Source organism: Pungitius pungitius, chromosome 9, assembly GCF_949316345.1.
Source record: "Pungitius pungitius chromosome 9, fPunPun2.1, whole genome shotgun sequence".
Lineage (NCBI taxonomy): Eukaryota > Metazoa > Chordata > Actinopteri > Perciformes > Gasterosteidae > Pungitius > Pungitius pungitius.
Window position 1 is genome coordinate 385,941 of NC_084908.1, and position 25,144 is coordinate 411,084.

A 25,144-nucleotide genomic window follows, 5' to 3' on the forward strand; every position below is an offset into this window, starting at 1 on the left:
CCAGCGAAAAGAATTGGTGGTGGAGTTCACAATCCCGGGAGCTGATCCAGGAAATCATCCCAGCTGGGGCCGGAGAGAAACACAATGGCAACAAGTCGGTCCACGAGGACAGTGGGTCCTTATACGGACCATCTCGTCAGTATATCCCGGGCAAGACTTGGAAAATGACTACCATAACTACCAACCTAGGAGGGGTGAGTATAGTGACACAAGGCAACATGGAAAGGGGAGGAGAAACCCACTCCCAGGGTGCGATTTCTGTAACAAAACAGGGCGCAGTCAACAGCCATCAGCAGCAGCCTTTAAACTAGAAATTCCAGCTGTGGAGAGTCGCCCAGCTGGAAATAGTCACACCCACATTGAACAGGCTCTGTTATCTGGAGACAGTTCAAAAGTCAAAGTAGAAATGGAAGGCATTATGGTCCCCTGCCTATTGGACACTTCACTTTGGGGATCAAGGCATCTGCTTAGGAGACACCTCCTTTCTGACTATTTGTGCTGCTAATGGACTCTGTATGCCCTACCTAGGCTATGCTCAGCAAGACCTACTGATTGGTAAGGCCTCTTTTCAAAAATCTTACTTTTAAAAGTAGCGGTATTATGCCATGAAAAGCTTTCCCATATAACCAGCTTCTGACTGGTATTGTTTTCAAAAGAGCAACGCTGGGAAAATGGACAGAACTATGCGAACAAGTCTTCCAAGCACTGAAGGTACAGCTCACCAGTGCTACATACAGATGGCAGTAATCAAGGCCAGAGAGCCGTGCTCTGCCAACACCAACTTTCACCTGTTACTTCATCAGACTCCGCACCTCCGGCGCACATACAGACACGCTAATCAGGTGACCAGTGACGGATTGCACACCACTCCACCTGTGTGGACCCTGGCTCAGTGGCAACAAGCATAGGAGGAGGGTGAAGCATTGCACCAAGTGACAGAACTCCTCCACTGAGGTTCGCCATTTGAACCAGACCCTCGAAGAGCTAAGACACGACCGGTCGTAGAATTACTCCGACGTTGGGACAGCTCCATCATAAGAGATGCCATCCCGGGGTCCATCGCACCTTCACCTTCCTGGCTCGCCGTTTTTGGTGGCCTACGATGAGGATGAGGAGAATTTTTTGCAGTATTTTAACGTTGAAAAACATTCAGATACATCATTTCAATCCATAAATATTCAGTGCTAGAAATTCAATCACCTTTTTCTTTCAAAACCCAATGACACAGATTGTTTGTGCCATTTTCCATGTTGTAATTTAGGTTTAGATTGATCATTTTGATTCATGTTTAATGATGATTTATTACATTATAAGTATGATTACGCTATGATTACAAAATTGTATCTATAATTTGCATGTTAGTTAATACATGTTTAGTGTACATGCTTTGCTTGATACATAGGAGCTACGCGAGTGAGCGCACCGACTTATGACGTAAGGAACCCGTGTTTTGACGAAGGAAGAAACCCTGTGTAATGCTTTACTGACCAGATCTTTCAGTAAAGCAAACAGAGCGAACTCACTGTTTTCTACCGTTGTTCAACTCATTAAACACGCGTAGACTTTCCGTTTTGGAGTGGTTAAATGAAAAGAAGCAACTGCCGAATGTAAGAAGGGAACTCTAGCCACTACACAGATTTACTTTTGACAGTGATTTTCAAATGCATACACATCCACAAATATACATCATTATTTATTTATTTTTTGTATTAAAATCTTTTTTTGCAAATCCTTCTCTGTGCAATTGAAAATAAAATAAATTTGTGACTGTTCAAATTTGCAAGAAAAAGTGTATTTTTATTTTTTCTAATCTAGTCAAAATGCTTATTTTGTATGACATTGTGGAAAGTACACTTATTTTAATTGTGAAGTTGGATCCATGCTATGGTCACATGCTAAGTATATAGTTGGAGCTAGGTGGTGCTAACAAAAGGCTTAAAGCAAATGGAAAGCTTAGTATTTAACAACAAAATTATCTTTGTATATTTCATCCATACACAAAAATAACTAAAATGGTGATTTGCCATAATGTACTTGTTGTTACTTAGAATAAAGAAAACAGCTTTCTGACAAAATGGCTCTCCTTGTTTTTACAACATACATACAATTACATGCTAAGGGGTCTTTTTATTAACTTACACATTCACTCACAAAAAACTAAATAAATGTGAAATAATTTAAAACCTAATCACTGAAAAATATTAGTGCTGCTCCAAAGAACAAGGCCACTCATAATCCTCTGACAAATTGGGAAATTACCCACATGGAAAGGCATTTTTCTATACACTTTATTTTCTAGATTCATTAACTGAAAGAGAATATAACATAAGGCAATAATCCACTCTTTGAAATGGAACTTCAGATGAATATGAACGATTGATTCTGGTCTGTTTTTAAACAAATGACCATTTGGGGGCAGTAGCAGGTAGCAAGATATCAGAAATAAAAACGGCGAAGAAGACGATGACAAAGTAGACAGTGACGTATTTCCTGTAGCCCAAATATGTTGGTGATCTCGGAGAAGAAAAGCATCAAACTTTAACTGACGTCGTTACCGTGTGGGAGTAAAGCCCTGCCGGGAACACCGTGATATTAAAGCACCGATAGATTCGTTAAACTGTTCTCGTAAGAGTAGGGAACATTAGTTTAGCTGGTCGAGGTGCCTTAGAAGATACCGTTATGGCAAAAGTACAAGTGTTAAATGTTGCTGTGCTGGACAACCCGAGCTCATTTGGAAATCCATTTCAGTTTGAAATAACGTTTGAATGCATGGAGGATTTACCTGAAGGTGGGTGTCGTTTTCAGCTAACCTTAACGTGTCGTGCCAGTTAACGTTAGTTAATTTATTTATCATTATAATGTCAGCTATTCGGTGCTAGCTCCCTCTGAGTGCATACTGCTTGCGTGGTAATTTGTACTTTGAGGGTTGATGGGGTGCATTGTAAGTAGTTGATCACCATGAGGTGTTTTGCTCATCGATGTACCGATATGTCGTTCTGATAAGGTAGGCCAACCTAGTCGTTGGAGATTGATATTTCACTTGACGAGGAGTTGAAAATTGGCGCTGGCGCGTTTATCTCCGCGCCCCGCCTCCCGCCTGCACTGATTGGTTCGTGGACCTTCTTTGACGTTTTTTCCTTGGAGTTCATTGGTGGTTCACGGTGTGTTACTCTAGCAACGGGCAAGCTAAACGACTTGCCGCGAACCGCGGGCAGAGACAACATGGAAGCAGTAGCCTGTCCGTTTAGACTCGCTGTCATTAGCTATGGACCCGTATACTAATTAAACTGAGGATGTCCTATGCAACCTAATTATTTGTAGGCATTGTTGAAGTGAACACTAAATAAATCCCTTTGTTCATTAACACAACAATGACGTAGCTGATCAGTATCAACTTTAGCTTTATATAGTTGGAGTGTCTATTGTTAATTCTTTAGGTCATGTCACCTAATAATGCCATTTGATTACATTAAAATGCGATTTGCATGTATTTATTTTCAGTAAGATGAAGCTGATTTGATTATGTTAATGTTAGTTGGCTTATTAATGTCAGCCAGTAGATAGAATGAAATAGAATATCAATATCATTACGTGTTCTTTGTTAAAGATAATAATAAAAAAAAATGCCATTCAACATTTCTCCATTTTTCTGCAATACCCTGCATTACTTGTATTCCGTACCAACAGAATTGCATGCAATTTCTATTGTGTGTATGTAACATCAGATCTGGAGTGGAAGATCATCTATGTGGGTTCTGCTGAGAGCGAGGAATACGACCAGGTTCTGGACTCTGTCCTTGTTGGTCCGGTACCAGCTGGCAGACACATGTTTGTGTTCCAGGTAAGAAAACCTCCAGGTCACATGTTGTCTCATCAAATACAGCTAGACCACAGAAGCCATTGAACAGACTGAAATTCAGAAACACAGGTTTATTTCCCTGGTTTGCCGTTTTGCTCAATGCTTCAGTAATAACATGAGTACTATGGATTACTTTGATCTGATGTATTCCTCGTTGTTCCTTTCTGCGGCTTCAGGCTGATGCACCAAACACCGGCTTGATTCCAGAGAGTGATGCTGTAGGAGTTACTGTCGTCCTTATAACCTGCACCTACCGTGGACAGGAGTTCATCCGCATTGGTTACTATGTCAACAATGAATACACGGACCCTGAACTACGGGAAAACCCACCCCTCAAACCAGACTACACTCAGGTAACAAACACACACACTCAAGTGGTCATGACTGATTTCTGCCATAAGTACATACCTGCAAAGTGCCTTTTTGAAATTAAAGTATGTCATCAACGTGGATTGTGTTGATCCAAAGATTTTTTTTAATTATGCATCCTATACGGCTGTCCTTGACCAAATAAATGTTTCGACTGATGCGGCATTTACATCAAAAGCAAAGTAAATTTTTTGCTGAAAGTAGATTCCATGCAAAGTCAATGCTCAGGCCGAATCATTGCAGAGGAAGCACATTTTGAACGAGCAGCACGGTGGACGGGGAAAAGTGAAAGGAGCGAAGCGAATTAATCTCTTTGAAAGTTTTTAACTTTTGGTGAAAAATTTCCTCCGGCGCTTTCCCCCTTTCAGGCGCAAATGAAGGGAAGTTGACGACAACCAGTCGGGGGTGTAAAGCGCGGTGGAAATTCACTTGGCTTTTTGTGTGAACGCAGCAGAACGCTCTTAATTCATATGTTGTGACAATACGTTATGACAAAAAAGACAAGAAACCAGCTGGATTAAAATTGTCTAATTGTCTAAGGTTCCTAACTGAGTGACATTACCCTCAAGTAGTGCAAGTGCCGCCATAAGAGATGTTTGAAATGTCTAAATGCTAAGGAAAGGCCCTTCATAACTAAGAGACATAAGTACTTGTATAGGTCATTTCTTTTAAGTTAAAACCTATTACCTACACAAAAATAAGTAAATTAACTAATGGCCAAGATCGCAGACTTTGGCCATTCGTTCATTTATATAATAGTTGGTAGAGTGCCCACCCACAAAGCTGACAGTTGCACCGCTGCTGATGTTGTTTTGTTTGTTTTTTTACATTAGAATTAATTTACTCATTTGAATATAGAATATTTGTTGACATCCCTACTCTGGTATCACATTTGAGCTTTTCTAGAAAGCCTGATAAAAGCATCCGTTCTCAGCAGGATGTAATTATGGCAGTAGAACAGAAGCGACTTACTTGTATTGTCTCTGTGTGACGTACACTACCAATGGAAACTACCTTTTTTGTATTCACTTAATTTTTGGGAAGGCTTTTTTTTTTTTTTTGTGAAAGCCTAAATCCCGAACAGGCGGCATGACGGACGTGGTTTACCAGGCACAGAGGGCTGAGTGTTTTAGTTCCATCCAGGAAACATTTGGTTATACGCGGGACTAAAAGTGAGTACATCTCCACCACAAACAAGAATTCTGACATGTCACCGCTTGTTGCTTTCGTTCTCTCAGCTCCTGAGGAATATTCTGGCCTCCAACCCCCGTGTCACTCGCTTCCATATCAACTGGGAGGGCTCGGCAGACAAAATGGAGGACTGCGAGAATGTCGACCCGTCCCCCAACATCAGCGGAATGCTTCCGCCAACCTGTTTGCCAGGAAAGATGCCCCCTCTCGGCCTGATGCCGGACAACTCCATGGACTGCATGTAAAAATCCTCCGACTGAGATGACGCACAAAGGGTTGTTCTCACGGTACGCACATCCACAATGCAAAGCCACGGATGTATCAAGAACGTTATTTTTATACAGCACACGCAAACGGGATGAATGTGGCTTTGTTGTAAACCATTTTGCCTCCTGTGCGCTCTTTTCAACACACCCAGGCCAGCACAACCAGCTTTGCCTTATTTTACTATACATGGTTTTAGACGAGTCCTGGCTGAGCCGTCCTCTTCAGCACTGATGGGCAGTGCTCTGTGTGTAGCACTAGCTGTCTCTAATAAAGCATTTCATCGTTGTGAGTGTTTGTCACATATTAATGTGTAGCATTTGGGAGTAGAAGCAACTGTGGACATACATCTTGGGTTTGAAACGTGCGTTGTGTTCAGGGGCCCTTTTGCATGAACTAGCTTTGTTTACTGTTGGCTAGGGAGCGTATGCTGAGTTCAGCCATGTGTTTGTGAGGTATAACTTTAGTTATCCAGTAGGCTCTTAAGACCTGCCTCTTTAGACAGGCCACAGTTCAGTTATTGTTACAAATGGCACCTCAGATTAAGGTCTAATGGTGCATAAAACATGGCGGGAAAGGAGTTGAAATAAAAAGGGATTCTGGGTTGTAGTTAAGAAGGTTGAGGCTCCCTGTAAATAACGTTTTCTCAGCGCTTATATTGTCTTCAAGATGAGAAGGCCCATTTTCTTTTTGTACTTGCTACACTCAGTATTTGTAAAAATGGGGGTTGTGACGGGCTTAATAAACTTGTTTTGAGAATGTAGTACTAGTTTCTTGTATTTTCCACGTTTCACTCGCACAGCTGCTTTCTACCCCGACTAGTGATGAAGGAGGCTCGCTAGAGAGACTGACTGTTGGGCTGCTCCTTCCCCTCCCCTAGATACTTTCTTTTTTCCAATTTCATTCATAAAATGCAGCAGCCTCACTCCACCATTTCCACTCCAGCCTCATGTTGCTCAGCAACTGCTGCACAAAAAGGTGGGGGCTGCTCTCACCCATTTTATCTCTTGGGCTACGTCGGCACTAATACGTGGTCGATTCAAAACGGAGTTCAAAGGATCTGACGCTTCTGTCCGTCCATCTGTTACTTTACATATGTGAATGAGGTAAATGTGTGTTTTATATCTCATATTTTGCACACTTTACTCTTAAAACAATGAATCAGCAAGAGACTAGTTTTGAGAAGCAGATGTGCCAGAGATATTACTCCATTAACTTGATAGAGCCAACATCAATATATGACTGATAATTAGCCAAAGCGTTTAGGATAATTATGAGAATGCCTTTCGATCTAAGTAGGGGGAATGAAAAGGGCGTACAGCTGTAGTAGCTTTGTATTGTGGGCATCTTTTAAATGTAGAAGCTGTTGGAGGCCTCAGACCCTCTGTGACACTCAGTTACACATTCATACCTCAAGTGTTGGTTTGTGTGTCCTTTTTGATATTCTGATTTGTTGACCAACACACATTCAAATTATTACTGAATTGACATTTTCAGATGCAAATCTATTTCAAATTGTGCGTACCCCGATAATAATCAAAGGGCCAAGGGCCCTACACCGGCGGCGCACCAACACCAACATTCAGCGGATTCTGAGCATGACGGCTGTCACAAAAGACTTTGAACCCACACTGACAGTCAAATAAATGCATGTGTCTTATTGCTGGTGATTCGGTTTCCACCGGATAAACCCTTCCCTCCGTGCACGGCTGTATGAGGTCTGTTTGGAAGTGCTGCCAGCCAGACTGCGCCGCGCGTGCGTTACATTAGACCAACCGTTCTAAAAATAGCTCGCCGTTGAGCCAAACGCGTATCAGTCGCTCGACGGCAAGGGGCGGGATTTTTCCAATTATTTATTTAACCTTCGGCCAATGGGTGTCCTCGCATTCGCCGTGATTCCCACGGTTTGGCCACGACCAGCCAATGGAAGGCGGCGACGGGAGAAAGTGGGCGCGGTTTTAGTCGAGAGCAAAAATGTGTCGTTGACGTTTCCCATCGCCGACTATTTGTAGGGTGGCGGGCCGTTGACGTTGTTGACGGATGTAAAGGCCAATCGGAGCGCTCCGTAGGACAAGGACTTAGATAGGTGACCAATCCATAGCCTAGTTTCAGCAGTCAATCAACCCCGGTTCCGCCTAGGAGGCGGGATGTTAGCTTGACTGTAGTTCCGTCATCTCGCCCGTCTCCGAGACTACAGGGGGCCAATGTGGATTTGGGAAAATTCGCGTCGCTATTTGGACCCCGTCGAGGATTCACTTTTTAAATCTGGGTTCGATGACGAAAGGTGGCAGTCTTTTGATTGAGAAAATTGCCTCCCCGCCGTCTGTGTAGCTGTTTTTCGGGGGGCGGGGGTGGGCGCTGGGAGAGAGGTGGGGAGCCGGGTTGGGGAGGGGGCTGCAAGGAGCGACAGAAGAAGACTGGATCCGCCGTGTTCCAGGTCAACTGCACCGAGGTCGGCCTGGCGGTCTGGTGAAGCCCCAGCGACCGGGACGCCACCGCGATAGCTCCCGGAGGATTTTAAGCCCGGTTTCGTCCGGTCTCGGCGGCCGTGTAGGGCGCGAGCCCGCTACGGAGGACCGTCGCGCCGCATCGGAGGCTACTGAAGACCGAGACCTCGGGACGCTCGGTAACCGCTACAACGGGGGTTTAGGAAAAACACCGAACTTGGGACACCGGCTCGAGAGGGCTGCAGGGCGGCCAAAAAAAAGAGCCACGGATCGTTGTCATCATGGGCAACGCGCCCACGGCCAGGAAGGGCAGCGAGATGGAAAGCGGTGGGTACCGCCGCCGGTAATGTTGCACCTCGTGAAATGATCAGAGACCATGTCTTCACAGAGGAAGCCACACATTGTCAATTCCGATCCTTACTCCCGCTTTCCCATTCATTAAGATGCACCGGCGCGTGCATGAAAAGTCCTGCTGCCAAGATCCTACATGTTCCTCATTGAGGAGCATTGTGTGTGTGCATGTGAATGAAGAGAGGGGGTCTGCCCGGTTCCGAATGAAGCGGGATGGAGAGCGGTTTTCATAGACATGATGAGCAATTGTAAACTGCGGGCATTTTGAAATCTTCATATAACTGAAATATCGCCAATATTGATGTCTTTTGGAAGAGAGATGTTGCTTGAATGCTGCTTGTGGATGAGCTGCATCTAATTAACGTGAACCTATGAAATCCTGCATGGTTGGCTGAGCTGGTCTCACTGTGTCTGTAAGTAATGTTTATGTTATGAACAAGAATGACAAAATGCCAATGTCAGGCCACTGGACTGGTGCATTTATTGGATAGATCATAGATCACGCATTGCTATTCATGCAGTCATTCCAGATATTCTTTCCACCTAACAGATTACAAACGGTGACAGGGATCACAAAAGAGTGAAGGAAATATGGTCAAAGAAAACTGTGTAGGCATCACATGCTGGATGTCACGTACTCTTGGTCAGGGAGCATAGTTGTAAGAAAACGAGCCTTGAATCCTTGCATACTAAAACCACAATAATCACACAACACATGCTTCACACTAAGATTATTCACAATTTGTGCGTGGTGGTATTTGGTCAGAGGAGTGTTTCTAAACAAAGTGAAACCGTTCTCCTGGGAGCTTTCTGCAGGTTTGCACGTCTTTGCATGTGATTCAGAGGGGGAGGTATTCTAAGTTTGAATTTCTTGATATTTCACTTTTTGACACTTGGTGATCTTGTCTTCCACAGTCAAGGAGTTCCTTGCTAAAGCCAAAGAGGACTTTCTAAAGAAGTGGGAGAACCCCGCACAGGTCAGTGTTTTGATGTTTGCGTGACGTTTTTGACATGCTCTCAGTTTCATACAAACATGTGCATCCTTATGCTGGGTGACCAAACGTCACATGACCTCACATCTCGTGTTTTACATATTATTTTGTGCACCACAAATTGGTATGTTTTGTTTTGTGGTGTGTGCATTTTATATAAATATTTGTGTACAGCAAAATAAAGCAAGTGTTTTGTAAAATATGTAGCGTGATGATTCAGTTTAGTTATGTATTGATTTTACATCAAAATCCTATAATTGTATGTCCGGTTAGTTATAATGTTATTTTTTCACATTTTGAGTTTAAAATATCACTCACTCACAAAAATATAGTGATTGCATTCATGTTTTGTTTTTTAATATAACAATTATTATTATACCTATGATGTTAATGTTTGTGTATTCTTATTGTATAACTTTTATGTATAGTAATAATATACATATGTATAATATAAGTATTATAAAAATATATACTATTCTTTATGCAATACAGCATTCGATTTGAACCATTTTAGCAACCCTAAAAATTCTGTGCCGCTATGTAATATAGAACTTTTAGAAATATTTTACAGATCATATTAGATGCAAATAACTTCCTCAAAAATGTTCTCACATTGGTGAATATACTAACCTTTCTCTTTGACCTGGGTATTCATAAGGAAAAGAAAACAAAATTGAAATGTCACTGTATGATTCTTTTTTTTTAAACATAAACTTTATGTAGATTAATAAGCTATATTTCACAGGTTCACATAATAGTTTTAGATGTAACTTGGCTCTATACAGATATTCTGTGCAGTGTGTGCTCTGTGAACCCAATTTGTTTAAACATATCACCTCATATCATTAACTGTACATGTTTGATATACACTTTATACTCAGTGATTAAAGTAGGATCTTACATGCTACACATAAACCCTGGCATTTGCTGTATAAAAACATACATAATATAATGTTAATGAGCAGAGGACACATTAGAAAAACTCGCCATCCGATTTTCACAAAAATCAATCTTCCCTTTGTGTTTTGTCCGTTCAGAACACCGCTGGCCTTGAGCAGTTTGAGAGGTTGAAAACTCTCGGCACGGGCTCATTTGGCCGAGTGATGCTTGTGAAGCACAGAGAAACGGGACAGCATTATGCCATGAAGATCCTCAACAAGCAGAAGGTCAGTTTCATTACACACACACACATATAAATAAGAGCAAATAAAAGGCAGGAGTTTTTTTACACCACATATAAATCAAATGGGTTTTTTTTCCAACAAAAATGAATGTGGTGCCAAAGTAACTATACATCGACGCCTATGAACCCGCCTCTCTTTTTTTGGCTTTCAGGTGGTCAAGCTCAAGCAAATAGAGCACACTCTGAACGAGAAGAGGATTCTTCAGGCTGTCAGCTTTCCTTTTCTGGTGCGGCTGGAGTACTCGTTTAAGGTACGGTACGCTGCATGCTGCATGCTGCGTGTGTGTGTTTGCGCGGCTGTGTGTTGTTGATGAGTGTCTGAATAGATTTTCCTTCTTTCCACTCATCTGCTTAGCCCAAATCCCCCAGTCCAGCTTTTTAGTTGCTATTTGATTACATTTTTGTGAAAGTGGTCCCTTAAAATGATCAATGATATCCCTGCTCACCCAGCTGAGTGAAGTGAACGGTGTGAAGAACTCCGTACTGCTTGGCTATTCAGAAGTTGATGTGAAAGAATAACCAAAACTGAGAAAACAATGTCAAAATGTGAGTGAATATGCGTCTAGATTCTAATTTAGACACCATTCTATTCAAGTACTGAATATTGCAAATAACACACACCATCTATTCAAGTTTGAGTAAACCCTGTATGAATGTATTTAATGTATGATTGCTTCTGGTTGAAGACCACAAGCACGTATTTATAATGATCTGTAATAATGTGATCTGTAATTTAACCACATGTATCCCGAGGGTCTGTTTTTATCAGAAATAGTTGCATTAACTTCAACCTGCTGATGCAAAGATCCGTCCATTTACAATCAGCCACATCATCGCTTCCAGTGAACCCTACCAGGCATTTTCCTTCTGCAAATATCCAGTGAAACGAGCCACACTGTCTTCAATATTTTCACACCACAGCTTTGTTGGTGGCTCCTGCAGACTAACCCAGCCGATGGCTATACTCCAATTAAAGCCTTATTCGGGTTAAGCTTCAAATAAACCTATTAACAGAATTTTCCTCTTCGTGTCTCGTCCTTCAGCCGCATTGGAAGAGCCGACAACAAATGCATATTAGCTCAGCTTAGTTAGTGTTCTTAGACAGTATGTTGCATTTGTACCCGTCAACCAAGAAGTGCGGGAAGAATGAAATCCTCGTTGATAAAATGAAGCTGATGTTGGGCTTCTTGTCTTGTGTGTCTGTGTCCGTGCGTCTCAAACCTTTGGTCCGTCTTCCTTTCTCCAGGACAACACTAACCTCTACATGGTGATGGAGTATGTACCAGGTGGAGAGATGTTCTCTCATCTACGGAGAATTGGCAGATTTAGGTTAGTGTTTTTAGGACTAATTCTATACTCTTAATGCAGCTCCTCTGTTTTAGTCTCTTTTTATTCTATTCTATTTTGCTTTGTTCTCCTCAGTCTCTTTTTAGCTGTGCTCTGTTTCACTTTGCTGTTCTGTTCTGATCCGTAGACTCCACTAAACTGCTCTTCTCCTACACACCTTGTGTTTTGGTTTGTGTGTGCACAGTGAGCCTCACGCTCGGTTCTACGCTGCTCAGATTGTTCTAACCTTTGAGTATCTTCACGCGTTGGACCTGATCTACAGAGACCTGAAACCTGAAAACCTGCTGATAGACCAACAAGGCTACATACAGGTAACCTGGATATTATTTGTTTGCATCGCAGCCATCATTGGAATTAGTTATTTAAACTATTTTTACAGTTATTCTGAGTCCATGGGACATCAAACTATTGGGTTTTAAAGGCAGCGGACTTGGCTCTGTTTTAAATGAAAGAAGCTGCATGCAGGGCATGGATCATGGATGTGTCTAGAAAGAGGAAAGACCAACTACCCTGAGAGTGCAACTATGATGGCAGTGTGTAACGCCGTCACACACAAAGATAAGACCGCCCTCTAGTGGCGGACCATTCAAATACCCTGGTGAAAGATCCCATTGCTGCCCAATCATCCTTCCCTTGCTCCTTCGCTTCTGTCCATCACGTGGCTCTCCTTTCTTCTGCCTTTTCATGTGCTGAAACTCATCTGGGAATTTCTTTCATTGTTTGTCCATAATCTTTTGTTTCCCCTCTCAGGTCACAGATTTTGGCTTCGCCAAACGTGTAAAGGGCCGGACCTGGACACTGTGTGGCACCCCAGAGTATCTGGCCCCGGAGATCATTCTGAGCAAGGTGGGCCACCATTTTATCTCGCAAACTTACAGCCAGGTTTCCTTTTAAAACAAGATATTGCTGTCAAAGCAAAACCCCGCGCCGCTTTTTTGATTATTATTACTATTATAATTATTTTATCATTATTGTTATTACTGTCAAGATGTTAACATACCAAATGTGTTTTTGTTTAATTCTGTATAACATGACTGTACTTAAAAGTTAGTTATTCACTTTAAACTTTACTCAAATGATTAAACTACCAAATATTTCCAATAACAGAGGGCTGTAGAGTCCTAAAGTCAAAAAGTGTCAAATTGTCTCTAAATGTTTCAAAGCTTTATTCAAAAACCTCAATAGACGCTTCTAATCTTTCATCTAATATTTCGATGCAACATGTGTCAACAAACATCAAGACATCTTCTTCTCATTGAAGTCATTACGTGTCACGCCGTACAACAATCATACTGGTTCTCATCTTGTGAACATTTGAAATGGATTCAGATTCTGTTGGAAAGTATAAGACACACTTTAGCAAAAGAGGAGCGAATGATGAATGATAAAATGGAAACTAATATTTTTTTAAAACAACCTTTTTGTCTACTTTCCTCCACCCTTGACATGTCCACAGGGGTATAACAAGGCCGTGGACTGGTGGGCGCTGGGCGTACTGGTCTATGAGATGGCAGCAGGGTACCCGCCTTTCTTTGCTGACCAGCCCATTCAGATCTACGAAAAGATCGTATCAGGGAAGGTGAGTGGTGCTGAACACCACTTGGTGCCACCTTCTGACTCTGTTCTGAGGGTTTTGCTTAAGAAAGATCATTTAGTCTGTGTTATGTTTATAGTATAGCTGTGGATTTAGACAAATGTTAAAGCCTCTGTATGTTTTAAAGGCAGAGACAATATGGTAAGCATCTCCAATATAGACCTACTGTCCTCTTCTTCTACTCGTCTAATGTCTTTTCTGTTCTTATAATGGGCTTATTTTTACAGAGACACTGTAATACGGGTGTTGCATGACAGCGTGGCTCCCAGGGACCCACACAGAACCTTGGTTACTACCTGTTTGTAACCTCTTTCTGTTGTCTGTCTCAGGTGCGTTTCCCATCTCACTTCAGTTCAGACCTGAAGGACCTCTTGAGGAACCTGTTACAGGTGAAAGCCAATATCTGTCATTCTGAAGCTACAGCTTACCTTTTCTCTGCCGTTTGAATAAGTGAGGAAAATGTATTGGTGATTTTCCTCAGGTGGATCTAACAAAACGTTTCGGGAACCTGAAGAACGGGGTCAACGACATCAAGGGACACAAATGGTTTGCAACCACCGACTGGATCGCCATCTACCAGAAAAAGGTATGCGTGTCTGTGAGTGCATCTTGTTAAACGAGTGGTCTTCCCTTCTATAAAGTTCACTTCCCAACTGGGGTTTTCCATTGTCTTCAGGTGGAGGCTCCCTTCGTCCCCAAGTTCAAAGGACCAGGCGACACCAGCAACTTTGACGACTACGAGGAGGAGGAGATCCGCGTCTCCTTCAATGAGAAATGTGGCAAGGAGTTTGCGGAGTTCTAGCGTTAGAGAGCAAGAGAGGAAGAAAGAAGGAAGTAGGGAGAGCCAAAGGTAGGCTGGTCGAGTGGGAGACATAAGGAGAGGGTGCTGTCTCCTGTCCAATCACAAGCACCAGCTACAAGGAGGGAGGGATAGAGAAGGGAAAAGAGACAGGAGACCGATAACCAGCAGTGTTGCCTTTTCTGTTGCGTTTCTCTTGAATTTTATTTATTATTCTGTCTTATTTATGGTTCCCTTTATCCTGAAGGTGGGCTTCAGATCGAAGGGTGTTGGTTACACACCTACTTAGAGATGCCTCTACACATTTTCACCCGAGGTCTTCCCTTCTCTTTTTCATTCAATCCCTTTTGGGCCACATCAAAGAGAAGTCAGTCCGTCTGCTCTAGTCTCCTGCGGCTTGTTGTTCATCTCATGAAGCCCATAGAGTCCATGAAGTTGAGGTCCACATAAAGGTCTCTTGCATTTCAGCTGATCTCTCTCTCTCTCATTTAAGAGAACATTCAGATGAATCCCACTCGTACCTACTTAAATTTCTCATATTCAATCCTTTACCTTTTTCTATTGTAGACATCATACCTTGAGTCACATGATTGGCCAAAAGAAAAACATAAAAATGATGCATTGTCTAATCAAGCAACTTAGGGTAAGAGACAGATGTAACTTCTGGGGGAAGAAGTCAGTTAAGTTTACTGTGTAACTCAATCATCGTTAGCATAGCTAGGCTTTGTGCACTCAAGTTTTTAAAATGTTACTAGATACTGGTCGCTTCAATTATTTCAAGTTGCGCTAACAAAGGAAATGGATACGGGACCGTAAATGTCTCAGTTTCGATAGTGACAGCGACAGAATAACATAATGGTATCTCAGGTTTGAACATATCACTTAATTAGACATGTTATCATCATAAAGCATTAGGATTAGCAGGTGAAGAACATGTGTGAGACACTTGCGTCTGATATAGATTTGCGGATTTAAAGTTGTGTTTAGCACGAACAGGAACAAAAGGGAATACATTATGACTTTTAGTTGGGCTATTCCACAATTTTCCCTTCCAGAGAATTTGTTTTTGCTCACTGTGTTTGGTCTTAAAGCTCTTGCTGTCTCTGCTCACAGCTCATTGGTTAGTCGAGCTGATGCAGCATTTTGTATGAACCATTTGGCCCCGGCCTGCTGCAGGTAGAAGAGACCATCCGAGGCAGACTACCTCCAACTGCTTCTGGCTGGTGGTCACTGGAGCACTTTGAGCCTTGAGTCATTGTAGGTGGTCTGGATAGTGTGATTCATGGTCTTTATATACACCTGTGTTCACTCTCACTCTGTGTGACGGTCTTACTTTTCCCATCTCTGTGCGATTACATGCACATTTGCCCTTTTGTTTCCATTAAAGAAGTACGGAAAGGTAGAAGAGTTGAATGGAGCTGGTAAAGAGAAGAGACAGAAACAATCTCTGCAAGCTGCTTGTTTTTAACTTGCCCAACACATGGCACTTCAGGTGTTCAATGCCTATTCAGCACCTGAACAATAATGGCAAAGCACTTAAGCAACGCCCAAACTAGTGGTCATTGCAGGATTTGGTCTTTCAGAATTTATAAATATTGTCTATTTCAAACATTCAAATGCCTTCTTCATAGCTGTATTTTAATGTCCCACCACAATGATGATAATCTATTTTGGTTCAACCAGGCACTGGTTTTCTGTGATGGATACAGAATACAGATTAGTTTTTATTGAAGCCATTGAAATGTTTAGATACTAAGAAATGCAACAAGATTTTTCTGTGTGTAATTGTGTGTGTGTGTGTGTGTGTGTGTGTGTGTACATCAAGTGATACACATACAATTACATGTGTAGTCTTGTTTAATTTAAAATGACCTTGGGATATTCAAGGTGTGAATGACCCCGTTCAGGTTGTTCCCAACATGGCCCAACGTTCATAGCAGGATCATCCCCCCCCCCCCTGTACATTATGTACAGTATCACTATGCTGAAATATGACATGGCCCCAGGTTTGCTGTGTGCTAATTTGAATCAAACAATTCAGGAGTCTTAATGGAGAGTTAGAGACCTTGATACCTTAACGATCATCTATTGGGTCCTGGATACCTCCAAGACAGGCACTCGGGTCAAGCTAATTAAGTAGCATCTCAAGTCTCTATTGTGTCAGTTGATATTGTGCTTAGAAATCCCCAAACTAAATAGCTATTTAACCAGAAACTACCTGCCTCGGTGGACCTGGGCCTCTTGGGGTCATTTGGACAGGTGTCATAATCCGGCCTCAACAATGTTCAGCAAAGCGGCTGTGTGCTAGAGAAGAGTCCACATGCAAGGCAACCGACTCGGTGCCCCCCCCCCCCCCCCCCCCCCCCTTAGCCCAGAATGTTCATCTTCGTCCTCCTCATTGAGAGAGGCGGAAAAACGTTTTTCACTCAATCAATCTGACAATAAAATCTTATCATCAGATAGAAAGTGGCAAGAGCTACAAGGTGAATGCACACCCACATGCAGCGTTATTGATGATGATTGACTGTTTTTCCAACCGTTTTAATACCATTAATATGATTTATTTGCCATTGTTGTAAACCACTTGTTGAGACTTCACACTGGCTGTATTTCCTCCATGTCGAGTTTAATGCTGACTATATCATCATGGACAAAAGTGAAGTTATAATACAATATATACAATATGTTTTTTTGCGGTGATTGAACTTCCTCTCGATGCGGCGCACTGCTGGTACTGTCGCACGTTTTAGGGAAACGAGACATCGAAGTAAACCATGTTAACCCCCGCCACGCACACACACACACACACACACACAGACGCGCTGCAAGGGGAAGCGTCTGAAATCACGTGAGAAGTGGCATAAAAAACCCAAGTGTAATATTTTGCAAAATGAGTATCATTCCAATAAAGTTTTACTTGTAAATTTGGACTGACCGCGTGTTTTCCTCCTGGATGGGATTTTATTTCAGTGTTCGGAGGCTGTACGTTTGTTTAAAGAGTGACTTGTAGACGAATGCACATTGCAGGGTGCGTGCGTGTTGCCTGGAGGTCAGACGTCCACCTTCACCAACCCATCTGTTGACGCGCGGCTCAAAGTGATTCACCGAAACGATAAAAACACGAGCTCAGCAGCGCAATCTGGACCGGGTGTTGCTGTTTCTTTGGATGCTATAATCTGCAGGCTGATGAGATCCAGACTACGAACAAAGAACTCCTCTCCAATGGACTAAAAAAAAAAAATCAGCCAATTCCACCTTAAATGGCATTTGCGTCTGTGGCGGAGACCTGGGCGCCATCTTCGGTCCACCTTAAGCGCACGATGTGGCCAACGAACGGCCGCGTTCCAGCCAGGCTTCCGTCCTCATTCTCCGGCCGGGGTTCGCACTTGGGCTTCCCAGCTCCGGCTCCGCGTCACTTGTGAAACAGCAAAGGAGAAAGAAAAAAAGAGACGCACTCAGGCCAAACGCGACCAGCAAGAGAAGATGTCCGAACCCAATAAGTACCGAGAGTGGATCCTGGCAACAATCGACTCCCTCCGCTCGAGGAAAGCCCGTCCGGATCTGGAGAGGATTTGTCGAATGGTCCGGAGACGACACGGGTCAGACCCGGACCGAACCAGGACAGAACTGGAAAAACTGATTCAAGAGCAGACGGTGCTCAAAGTTAGCTACAAGGGGTCCATATCGTACCGGAATGCCGCGAAGGTGCAAAGGAAAAGCAGAAAGAAGAGTGAGTTTACGGCGGCGGGCGGCAGCGCGGAGGCGGCGGCGAGGGAGCGACCCAAACGCGACCCCCTCAACAACAACAACAACAACAACAACAACAACCACGGCGACAGCGCGCACAGCTTCACCGACCAGGGGGAGGACTCGGAGCCCAGCCCGGACCCCCGCGCCCCTCAAGCATCAGCCAGCGCCGCCGACCAGAAGCGCAAGCCCGCCTCCAGCCCGAGTAGCGGAAACCGGAGCCTCGTTTGTGGCGCAACAACGGGCTGCGGTGCCGGGAGCGGCTGTAAAGAAGCAAGTGCGCCGGGAGACACGGGATTAGGACCGCGGGGAGCGGGGGACTGCCCGCCGCCCGGTCCGCGCCTCGGGACGAACCAACACGGCGGCGGTGATGCGAGCGGCGCGGCGGCGGGCGACGCCGAGGCGTCTCCCGGGGAAATGGAGCCGTGTGTGTCGGGGGATGACACGCGGGACACAACTTGCTCCGGGAGCGTCCGCAACGTCCCGCAACAACAACAGCAGCAGCAACAACGGGGACACAAGCCGACTGAGTCCCTCGAGCCCAAACTTCCAGTCGGAGTCGGGGGAGGGGAAAAGGGAGGGGGGGGCACCGGAGCAGCGGGGAGCCACGCCAACTCCGAGCTGGGCGACAGATTGGTGGCTTCTGTTCGCAGCCTGTCCGGGAAAAGCATCCGCGGGGGGGGCTCCGCGGCCACCGCCACCGGAGGCCACATGAAGCCGCTCGGCCTGAAGGAGATTTTGGGCTATTTGAGCAGCCAGGAGCGGTTGTCGGAAGAAAAGCTGACCCGAGGCAAAGTCAAAGTGGTCATGGAGAGAGAGGTGGCCAGGGGCCGACTGCGCAGGACGCGCTGCGGGAACATTACTCTTCCTCTGAGGGGGGCGGAGGCGGCGGCGGAGCCGAAGAGTGCGTCCGCTGACGGACCGGCGAGGAGCGCGCTGCGGGGCGCGCACGCGGGGACAAAGGTGGGCGCAGCGAACTTGGTATTTCCAACACGTCGCGGTTTTCACGGGGCGCCGAGAGGCCCCGGTGACACACGAGGAGCGGCTCCCTTCGCCAAATATTTGGTTTGTGTACATTAACGGTTTTTTTCTAGGCCGCACGCAACAATAGTTTGAGAACATTACATTTAGGGCAATTAATTGTCGATTCTGTAATTGGTGACGTGGCGGTGCCTTTTTTGCGCTCGCGTTGCGTGTCTGTGTGAGTGTGTTGTCGTTGCTACATCATCATAATTTGGGTGGAGGCAACGGACGCGCGGGCCGGGCCGGCCGTCCTCTCCCCCCCTCTCTCTCTCTCCCTCTCTCCCCCTCTCTCTCCCTCTCCCTCCTCCTCCCGCTGCCGGGCTACAGAAGGGCGGCTCGCGTTATTTCAGATTGCTGCTTTGTGTGTGGCGGTGTTTGCCACCCTCCTGCTGCTCTGCGTGAAGCTCCGATGGAGAACTCCTCTCTTGACCCCGGTGGCCTCCGGGGGGGTTGAAGCAACATAACACAACTTTATCTGTCATTTCAGCCGCTGCCCCCCTCTCTCCGGGAGGATGAGCCGATGGAGACAGGCAGCGAAGAACAGGAACGAGAGGAGGAGGAGGAGGAGGAACATGAGGAGGAGGTTTCCCCGAGTTCTGATGAGGAGGCGGGAGGACGATCCCCGGTAGCCATGACAACCGAACCTGAGCTCATTGAGAAAACCACAGATGTTGAGATCCAGACATCATCAAAGAGGGAGAGCCCTCAGCACGGGTCAAAAGGTGTGTGTGCAGAATCCTATCATGACAGCTGGGGGGGTACCGAGTTTACTTTTTATATATATTATTATACGTATATGATGCATTCTGGACACACATTCTCCTTCAATGGTCAACAATAATAATAAGGAGAACAGCCATGATTACTAAACATATATTATAACAATAAGTGAACTGTAATATATAATCTTTTCCCCTTTTCTCAGGGAGGTGTGGGCTTGATTCCCTCACCAGGACGAGGCGTTTACCTGTTCAGGGTGCTTTGCTGTCACAATGTGACAGAGAAAAGTTGGAGGACACAGCCTCCAATCAGCTGCATATTGAGGCCCAAGTAAGCATGATTTGTTGGTTTTTGGATAATATGCAGTGTGTATTCAAAACAGACCACCATCGTGCTTTAGAGTCTGACTGCAGTGCTGCATCTCTCAATTCAATTCCTTTACCAGTGAGGAAGAAGGTAGTGAGATCATTGGCCTTATTAAATGTTCAATGCTCAAATAATTATCAGAAGAAAACATTCCATGGCAATATCAAAATGTAATTGTGAAGTATCAGGAATCAGGAAACGTTTATTGCCATAGTATGTTGTACATACATGGAAATTGTCTTGGCGGAAGGTGCATGCAGACAGTACAATAAAGACAATAAAGACAACATAGTGCAAATGAGATAAAAATAGAATAAAATAAAAGTATAATAGAATATACAATATAAGCTATGGGTTAGTACGCTAAAAACTAAAGCTATGGGTTAGTAAGTTAGAGGAGATAAGATAAAATTAGGAATAAAAATAAGGATAAAGTGCACCAGCTAAACAAAGTGACTGTATAGCCCTTTATTAATATTATATTTGCCATACTGTCTTATTGAATTATTATTAATGATGCATTATACTGTACGATATTGAAGGAGGATATTGCCATGGCATTGCTACGTGAATCTTTTAACTTACCTTTAAACCGTTGGCATAATATTTCTTTCTGATTATTTGTGAAGTAGAAATTAAAAGTAGCATGAAATTTAGTTTAGTTTAGATGGAAAAGTGAGCCGTGCAAGATGTATTTTGTGTAAAATATATTATTTTAAAAGGTCTCTTTTTAACAGTTAATTACTTTTCCAATTATTATTTGCTTCGCTGGTACACTCGCATTCGCTGTAAAGCGGCTCAGAGGGTTCACTGTACAGTGCGAGCATTCACTGCACGCCACATCCTCATCCAGAGTCACGCCTGAGCTCAGAGTGGTGTGTGGAAGGTAGAAATGCTTTTCCATTCGGGAATGACAGGTCAAAACTGTTCTTGAAGGTGGTAATCGATGATAGTGTCACTTTTTCTTTTGCCACCCTTTTTTGTAAAATGTTAGCGCGCCGCCGTGATTCATCTTCATGCCGTAATCACGCGGCCCACCACCCGTTAAAATATAGGTCAGGCCTTTTTCTGTTTTCATCTCTCTTCAAACTCTCGTTCTTGTATCCACCGATGTCACATGACATCACATGACACGACAAACAATAACAAAGATACGCAATCAAGGGAAAGCTAAACAGACACTTTTAATAAATATCTGAGCCTCTGGGTGATGTGATGCATCGTGATGCCTTCAACATGAAAGGTTCCCACCTTTCTTCCTGTCATGCTCCTTTTATCTGCTTCTTTGTTTGACCCCTCACTCTTCTGTCTACATACTGAACCAGATGCAACATGACAGAATCCACCTCACGGACTTTGACAGTGAGTGCTGCTCCACAGATTCTCTCAAAACGTCTGTGTCCTCGGCGGTGACAGGTAACCGGACTGTGCTTCGTTGTTCTCAGGCTTTGAGTCCAAAACGGAAGTCGGCGTGTCGTCCTGCCTGCTCACACCCACTGCGTCTCCGAGAGACTCCGGCGTGTCCGAGGAGCGAGGGGTGGACGGAGGAGGAGGGTGAGTGCAGCGGAGGTGCAGGAGAAACTGAAGGCGGATTCATCCCTTCACTAATGTCTGACTCTGCAAGGTTCATTTCACCATCATTTCAGCATTGCAGGTCTTTGCTGTGATTTGAAATCCAAGATACCTCTTTCCCTGACTGTATAACCTTCAGTATGCAATAGCATTGATGTGGCCATTCGGATGCAGGGTGAACAAGTTGGAAACACATGATTGACATCTCATCCCCTTTTGAAATCTATACGGCAAAGTTTGGAGCAAACAGTTACTTACTTTCTCATCCTGCTGTTACGGGGTATGAATGGAAGTTCAATACTCCCTCTGATTCAAGTGCTCAGTGATATATCTGTCTCGTGGGCTGTTGAACTCTCCACTATATTCAGCATTTATATTTGGAGTGGAGGGACTGAAACAAAACTGCAAGCTGAGCTTCTTCTATTTCGTTCCAATTCATCTTTATGAGCAACCGATATCATATCGTCACACTGATCATTCAGAAAGTCAAAAAACTCGTAACGTGAAACCATTGATTATAGCTGCTTTGAAATGAAAATGAAACAAAATCTGGCCATTCAATTTTAATCAGAATATAATATATTCTTTATCTTGTTTAAACCGCAATGATACAGTGTAAACTCAAGGCTCATGGATTGATTCATCCATCAGTGAAAACGTGCAAATCACCTCCTCCTCCTCCTCCTCGTCTCCGTAGGTTTGTAAAGTCTGAAGGAGCCAGTGGGGGCCCAGTGGACTGGACAGTGTCTGATGTAGTCAGTTATTTCACAGCAGCCGGTTTCCCTGAACAGGCCTCTGCCTTCAGGGCCCAGGTGAGCCTGTAATCTCTTCAACCAACACGAGAGGCCGCCAGAGGCCGCTTTGGTGCTGCAACGTTCAACTGTAACCTTCAACCACATCGCTCTGCTCTCTTCATCAGGAAATCGATGGCAAGTCTCTTCTCCTCATGCAGCGTAACGATGTTTTGACTGGCCTGTCAATCAGACTCGGGCCCGCCCTCAAGATCTATGAGCGCCATGTAAAGGTTCTGCAGAAAACACACTTTGAGGATGAAGACTGTGAATGACTGTTATGTCTGTATCTACATATAGCTCCAGTGATCCTATAAAAATGCATGCATGATGTATCTGCTTTACTTTTAATCTCTTGTCAAACAGCACACACACACACACACACACACACACACACACACACACACACACACACACACACACACAACTCTGCTCCTCTTCCTCTGGCCCTCTAAACTGTTGTGGTCCAGACACGACACCCACAAAAACAAGACTGGATGGACAACGAGGATTTTTTACCAAACAGCACAAATGTTAAAGGGAGAAAGCAGACTCATAACATGTTGTAACGCAGAGGTGGATAAAAAAAGGTAATGCAGTTCCTCTTTTTTATTTACGATGATCAAGCACTTTGCCATTTCTTGACCAAACTGTGCATAATGGTTAGTTTTTAGACGGCTTTTTTGTGCGGACCTTTATGCACATTTCAAAAGAGGTCCACGTGATTCTGTGTAAAAGTACTGTTTTTGAGATTTTAATTCAAAGGTCTCTCGCATGTGGGTGCGTCTCTGTCATTGTACACTCTCTGTATGTGTGTGTGTGTGTGTGGAGGCATCACGGAGCATGTTGGATGGAGCAGAAACTTTTAGAAATTGACCATCTCAGAAGCTGGGTGGACCCTCCATAAATCGTCCTGTATATATCTGGATGAAATGCGATGCAGGGTTCACGACCTTGTGACAAAGGGTTGCCGGTCGAAGCAATAAGTCCATAGCTCCTCATAGATGTTTGAGAGGTTGTTGAATCTTGTCGACAGGTTGTTTTTATGCATCTTAATGAATCCTACCGATCAAAATCTATGACATTTGGTTTTTCAACAGGTTTTTAAGCAGAGCTGGCCATGAATTTTACAAAGACCGACCTCGTCATCCGTTGCCCACAAAGCTTAAGTACGGATAAACTTAAATGACGCCATGTTTCTCTCTTTTTCCCCCCCGTTGTTTGATGCCACTGGTCAGCAGGTGTCACTAGTAGTTACTATTGAACAACGGCCTTTTAGTACATAGTTACCCTGAGGTTGTTAAACTGGCCTCACAGACCAGTGTGGTAAATGTAATCCATTTACTGGTCTGAAATCAGCAGAACAATCAACTCTCAACTGAGTGTGAATATATTCAAATTAAATCAATTTAATGCAGCAATTATCTAACTGGACGATATCGTTGCAGGGTGAAACTGAGTCAATCAACTAATCTCATCCCACCAGTTGTTTTGAACAGTTAGCAATCTTTAAAAGTAAGCGCTGTCTAATCACACATTTCAATCCTTCCCTGTAACGGCAGACATTCCATTTTGACGCATCTTTTTTGCACACCGTATCAAGTTTTTTCCTCATATTGGTATGTTTATATTTCTGTGTTCAGCATATTGGTTTAATAATTTTATTTCAACCTCCTCTACCTCTCTCCCACCTGTTTTTCCCCTTCATTTTATTTGCCACCTCCATGAACACATTTCCAGGTCTACAGTGCATGTGTCAGTGTTTGCTCGCCCTTGTTAGCGTTCAGATCACTGATTTGAATCTAAGAGGGCACAGGGAAATAAATATACAGTGTGTCGACGCTCTTGTTGCGGGTCTGAAGTTGAATTTAAAAGGACCATTTTAGTAATAAAAGTTTAAATTAAAAGACCTCAATGTGTCCATTCTGAGTCTGTGCGGCAACAAGTGTTGCATGTAGTGAATAAACTGTCACGGTTTGGGTCCTCTTCCTGTCTTATTTTGTAGTTTTCTTGTCTCTCGTGTTCCTGGGTGAGCTTCACTTCCTGTCCTGTGATTGCCTGAGTGTTCCCACCTGTGTCCAATCACCTGCACCTCCCTTGTGTATTTAAGCCCCATGTGCCTGTTGTCCCTTGTTGCGTCATTGTCTACGTCAGTCGTTGTTGGAGCGCGTCTCAGTTTGGTCAGAAAATAAAGAGCACCGTTTTTGAGAATCCTGCGTTTTGAGTCCTCCCTTCTGCCTGCACCAGCACTCCAACCTGACATAAACAGTGATTGTGTTCGATTGTGTTCATTTTGGGGTCTTTGTGTATCAGCCACAAATGTGCATATAGGTGATGGAGGAAATCCAACAGCAGCCGGCGGTCCCCTCAGTCACAACAGCAAGGAGTCTGAAGAGGAAAGAACGGACCAAACGGTATATTATTGGAAAATATATTTCATACAGCATTTATTTAAATGATTTTATAGTCAAGTCTTTGACTTTCAAGTGTTCGCATGCATTTGCTGGTTAGAAGCAGAGGAGGAAATGT

General features: G+C 44.0%; 3 protein-coding genes across 4 annotated transcripts; all 3 read left to right on the top strand.

Moving 5' to 3' along the window:
- Positions 1–2,463: 2,463 nt before the first annotated feature.
- asf1bb (anti-silencing function 1Bb histone chaperone) lies at positions 2,464–6,446 on the top strand. The gene is made up of 4 exons (XM_037473138.2): positions 2,464–2,788; positions 3,726–3,841; positions 4,036–4,212; positions 5,467–6,446. The coding sequence occupies exons 1-4, from the start codon at positions 2,680–2,682 to the stop codon at positions 5,662–5,664; spliced, it is 600 nt and encodes a 199-aa protein (XP_037329035.1). The 5' UTR covers positions 2,464–2,679; the 3' UTR covers positions 5,665–6,446.
- Positions 6,447–8,075: 1,629 nt separating this feature from the next.
- Positions 8,076–15,701, top strand: LOC119217641 (cAMP-dependent protein kinase catalytic subunit alpha). Its single transcript, XM_037471426.2, has 11 exons — positions 8,076–8,457; positions 9,397–9,458; positions 10,511–10,639; positions 10,809–10,907; positions 11,903–11,985; positions 12,188–12,314; positions 12,754–12,849; positions 13,460–13,582; positions 13,927–13,986; positions 14,079–14,183; positions 14,274–15,701. The coding sequence occupies exons 1-11, from the start codon at positions 8,412–8,414 to the stop codon at positions 14,397–14,399; spliced, it is 1,056 nt and encodes a 351-aa protein (XP_037327323.1). The 5' UTR covers positions 8,076–8,411; the 3' UTR covers positions 14,400–15,701.
- Positions 15,702–17,444: 1,743 nt separating this feature from the next.
- On the top strand, positions 17,445–25,141 carry samd1b (sterile alpha motif domain containing 1b). 2 transcript variants are annotated; one of them, XR_009956916.1, is made up of 9 exons: positions 17,445–19,106; positions 19,654–19,888; positions 20,092–20,216; positions 21,578–21,614; positions 21,698–21,806; positions 22,522–22,636; positions 22,744–23,205; positions 24,929–25,029; positions 25,127–25,141. XR_009956916.1 is itself a non-coding variant. In XM_037471425.2 (7 exons), exons 1-7 carry the CDS (start codon positions 17,880–17,882, stop codon positions 22,888–22,890), a joined length of 1,995 nt encoding a protein of 664 aa, XP_037327322.2. In that variant the 5' UTR covers positions 17,445–17,879; the 3' UTR covers positions 22,891–23,986. The 2 variants fall into 2 exon arrangements, 1 of the variants encoding a protein (XP_037327322.2); XM_037471425.2 differs by lacking the exons at positions 24,929–25,029; positions 25,127–25,141 and having other exon boundaries at positions 22,744–23,986.
- The last annotated feature ends 3 nt before the right edge of the window (positions 25,142–25,144 follow it).